This window comes from Dipodomys merriami, unplaced genomic scaffold (genome assembly GCF_024711535.1).
Source record: "Dipodomys merriami isolate MVZ:Mamm:240054 unplaced genomic scaffold, mDipMer1.0.p SCAF_23, whole genome shotgun sequence".
Lineage (NCBI taxonomy): Eukaryota > Metazoa > Chordata > Mammalia > Rodentia > Heteromyidae > Dipodomys > Dipodomys merriami.
This window is the reverse complement of record NW_027203715.1, coordinates 22,489,714-22,494,205: the sequence shown is the minus strand read 5'-3', so window position 1 is coordinate 22,494,205 and position 4,492 is coordinate 22,489,714. Positions and strand designations below refer to the sequence as shown.

General features: G+C 54.1%; 1 protein-coding gene across 2 annotated transcripts; it reads left to right on the top strand.

Annotated features, from left to right (window-relative positions):
* The first annotated feature begins 257 nt into the window (after positions 1-257).
* On the top strand, positions 258-3,293 carry LOC138835137 (pseudouridine-5'-phosphatase-like). Of its 2 annotated transcripts, none has more exons than XM_070033793.1 (3): positions 258-277; positions 1,120-1,355; positions 2,995-3,293. In XM_070033793.1, the coding sequence occupies exons 1-3, from the start codon at positions 259-261 to the stop codon at positions 3,130-3,132; spliced, it is 393 nt and encodes a 130-aa protein (XP_069889894.1). In that variant the 5' UTR covers position 258; the 3' UTR covers positions 3,133-3,293. The 2 variants fall into 2 exon arrangements, with proteins under 2 accessions (XP_069889894.1, XP_069889893.1); XM_070033792.1 differs by having other exon boundaries at positions 1,120-1,420.
* The last annotated feature ends 1,199 nt before the right edge of the window (positions 3,294-4,492 follow it).

Genomic DNA, 4,492 nt, shown 5'->3' with positions numbered 1-4,492 from the left:
AAAGGGACAAACTTTCTAGAACCATCTCCTTTCCCCGGGCCGGTGTGTGTGTGTGTGTGTGTGTGTGTGTGTGTGTGTGTGTGTGTGTGTGTGTGTGTGTGTGTGTGTGTGTCTGTCTGTCTGTCTGTCTGTCTGTCTGTGTGTACCTCCTAGACTTCACCGGTCCATCTGCCATGACCGTTGGATTCAGAACCTTCTAGAACGCGGTGCCGTCTCCACCACCCTATCTAGGACTCGCTGCCCAGTGCTCGGGACAAGATGTCATCTGCTCATACAGGTGTGTGCGTGCGTGTGCGTGCATGTGGCCCGGCCGGTCGCCCTGGGAAACGCCCTGGGTCACCATGATGATGATGATGATGATGCCCGGAGTTCACATCCTTCCTGGGTCACCATGATGATGATGATGATGATGATGATGATGATGATGATGATGATGATGATGATGATGATGATGATGGATGGATGGATGGGTGGATGAATGGATGGATGGATGGGTAGGTGGATGGATGGATGGGTGGATGGATGGATGGATGGATGGGTGGATGGATGAATTGATGGATGGATGGGTGGGTGGATGGATGGATGGATGGGTTGATGGATGGGTCAATGGATGGATGGATAGATGAGTGGATGGGTGGGTGGATGGATGGATGGATGAATGGATGGATGGGTGGCTGGCTGGGTAGATGGATGGATGATGGGTGGGTGGGTGGCTGGCTGGGTAGATGGATGGATGATGGGTGGGTGGGTGGATGGATGAGTAGATGGATGGATGGATGGATGGGTAGGTGGATGGATGAGTGGATGGATGGGTGGCTGGCTGGGTAGATGGATTGATTGATGGATTGATGGATTGATGGATGGGTGGATGGATCGGTGGATGGGTGGATGGGTGGATGGATGGATGGATGGATGAATGGATGGATAGATAGATGGATGGGTGGATGGATGGGTAGATGGATGGGTGGGTGGATGGATGGATGGATAGATAGATGGATGGGTGGATGGATGGGTGGATGGGTAGATGGATGGATGGATGGGTGGATGGATGGATTTGTGGATTTCCCCCCTAGGCCACCAAAGACCTAAGTTCTTCTCCTCCTGTCTCTCTGTCTCCAGGTGCAGAGAAGTTGATCCTCCACATACAGAAGCACAGCATCCCCTTCGCCCTGGCCACCAGCTCAGGGACTGAGGCCTACCAGGCCAAGACCAGCGCACACCGGGAACTGTTCGGTGCCTTTCACCACATGGTGCTGGGTGATGACCCCGAGGTCAAGGCCAGCAAGCCCGCCCCGGACATCTTCCTGGCCTGCGCCCGCAGGTTCTCCGGACATCTTCCTGGCCTGCACCCCCAGGTTCTCCGGACATCTTCCTGGCCTGCAACCGGAGGTTCTCTCCTAATCCCCCCCCTGTCAACCAGGTAAACTGAGGCCTCGGGCCTCGGGTCCACTGCATGGACCACACACAGAGAGACACACAGACAGACAGACATGGACGGATACACAGATACACAGACCAGACAGACAGACAGCCAGACACAGAAACACACAGATAGACGCAGAGACGGACACAGAGACACAGATAGACACATGGACAAACCAGACAGACATGCAGACAGACAGACAGGCAGATAGACACACAGACTGACAGGCAGACAAACCAGATAGAGACACAGACACAGAGACAGACTCATAGACAGACAGACAGACAGACCACAGAGACACAGACAGACAGACACACTCCAATAGACAGACAGACACACTGACAGAGAGATAGACACACAGACACACAGACACAGAGACCAGACAGATAGACAGACAGACAGACACAAGAGACGGGACAGACACACAGATTCACAGACCTACCAGACAGACCACAGAGACACAGACAGACAGACACACTGATAGACACACACACAGACAGATAGACACAGACAGACGCACAGATACACAGACCACGCAGACAGACAGACAGACAGAGCACAGAGACACGGACAGACAGACACACACCAATAGACAGACAGATAGACATACATATGCAGACAGACACACAGACAGACAGACTACAGAGACACACAAATAGGCATATAGACAGACAGACGGATACAGAGACAGACACACACAGATAGACAGACACAGAGACACTTGACCAGACACAGACAGACACACATACAGAGACAGACAGACAGACATGAGTCCAGACAGACAGATACACAGAACAGACCAGACAGACCGACCACAGAGACACAGACAGACAGATATAGGGACAGACAGACACACAGAGACAGACAGAGAGACACGGACAGACACACAATCACACAGATGGATGGACGGATGGAGAGACGGATGGACAGACGGCCCCAGGGGAACAGGGAGGGAGACTCCTTGGCACAGTGCTCACCTGGCCCACACCAGGCCCTGGGTGGGGGAGGCCTCGAAATCACACACAGAACATGCCAGTAGGCACGCCGTGGCTCAACGGTCATCTTCCCTCCTTCCTTCCCTCCTTCCTTCCCTCCTTCCTTCCTTCCTTCACTACTTCCTTCCCTCCTTCCTTCCTTCCCTCCCTCCTTCCTTCCCTCCCTCCTTCCTTCCCTCCCTCCTTCCTTCCCTCCTTCCTTCCCTCCCTCCTTCCTTCCTTCCCTCCCTCCTTCCTTCCCTCCTTCCTTCCCTCTCTCCTTCCTTCCCTCCTTCCTTCCCTCCTTCTTTCCCTCCTTCCCTCCTTCTTTCCCTCCTTCCCTCCCTCCTTCCTTCTTTCCCTCCATCCTTCGTTCCTTCCCTCCTTCCTTCCTTCCTTCCCTCCTTCCTTCTTGTTCCTTCCCTCCATCCTTCCTTTTCATCCTTCCTTCCTTCCCTCCTTCCTTCCTTCCCTCCTTCCCTCCTTCCTTCTTTCCTTCCTTCCTTCCCCCCTTCCTTCCCTCCAACACTGGGCACCCGGCCCACCCCCCGGCCGACCTCTCACTCCGCGTGTCTCTCTCGCCCTCTGACCCCGCAGTGCCTGGTGCTGGAGGACGCGCCCCACGGCATGGCGGTCGCCCAGGCAGCGGGGATGCAGGTGGTCATGGTGCCCAGCGTCCAGCTCGACCCCGAACTCAACGGCCGGGGCCACCCTGCTGCTGCCCTCCTTGGGTGACATACAACCCGAGCTCTTCAGCCTGCCCGCCTTCAACTGACCTGCGGACGGACAGACAGACAGACAGAAGGACACTGGACACAAGGCCAAGACCTGACCCATCCCAGGGCCTCCCTGACCTCTGGAAATAAAGGGAATGAACACAGGAAGTGCCTCACTGAGTCACGAGTGGATGGATGGATGGATGGATGGATGGGTGGATGGATGGATGGATGGATGGATGGGTAAATGCATGGGTGGATGGATGGGGATGGATGGGTGGATGGGTGGATGGGTGGATGGATGGGTGGATGGATGGATGGGTGGATGGATGGATGGATGGGTGGATGGGTGGGTGGATGGATGGATGGGTGGATGGATGGGTGGATGAGTGGACCGGTGGATGGGTGGACGGATGGATAGATGGATGGGTGGATGGGTGGGTGGATGGATGGATGGGTGGGTGGATGGGTGGATGGGTGGACCGGTGGATGGGTGGACGGATGGATACATGGATGGGTAGATGGGTGGATGGATGGATGGATGGGTGGATGGGTGGACCGGTGGATGGGTGGACGGATGGATACATGGATGGGTAGATGGGTGGATGGATGGATGGATGGGTGGATGGGTTGATGGATGGATGGATGGATGGATGGATGGATGGAGGGGTGGGTGGATGGGTGGATGGATGCATGGGTGAATGGATGGATGGGTGGATGGATGGGTGGATGGGTGGATTAATGAGTGGATGGATGGGTGGATGGATGGGTGGATGGATGGATGGATGGATGGATGGATGGGTGGGTGGATGGATGGGTGGATGATTGGATGGATGGGTGGATGGATGGGTGGATGGTTGGATGGATGGGTGGGTGGATGGGTGGATGGATGGGTGGGTGGATGGGTGGATGGATGGATGGGTGGGTGGATGGGTGGATGGATGGGTGGGTGGATGGATGGCTGTTATATCCTGCCCAGGCCCCTCCACTCCCCCTCTGCCTGTGGGATTTGTTCTATTTGGTTTTGTGTCCTCTGGTGCTGCAGACGGTGGGTGATCAGCCTTGGGTCTTAAAATATCAGGCTGTGCTGAGTATAGCTCAGTCTCTTGTTCTTCAAGGCCAGGGTGGGGCTGAGGGCTGGGAATCAACTGGGTCAAGGTGAGAATAAGAGCAATAACAGTATTAACAACAACAATGACATGAATAACAATAGCAATAATAACAACAATCATAGTATGAGTAACAATAACAGCGATCATAACTATAACAATAACAATCACACATCATCCATAACAAAGACAGTAACAATGGGAACAACAACAATCACAGCAATCATAGCAATAACAATAACAATAATAGCCATTATAACAACCAAATAA

What these genes read in the sequence shown, in the direction of transcription:
- LOC138835137 (XM_070033792.1), top strand. An exon ending in ATCCCCCCCCTGTCAACCAG is followed by an intron (nt 1,421 to 2,994) that starts GTAAACTGAGGC and finishes CTGACCCCGCAG; the next exon opens with TGCCTGGTGCTGGAGGACGC.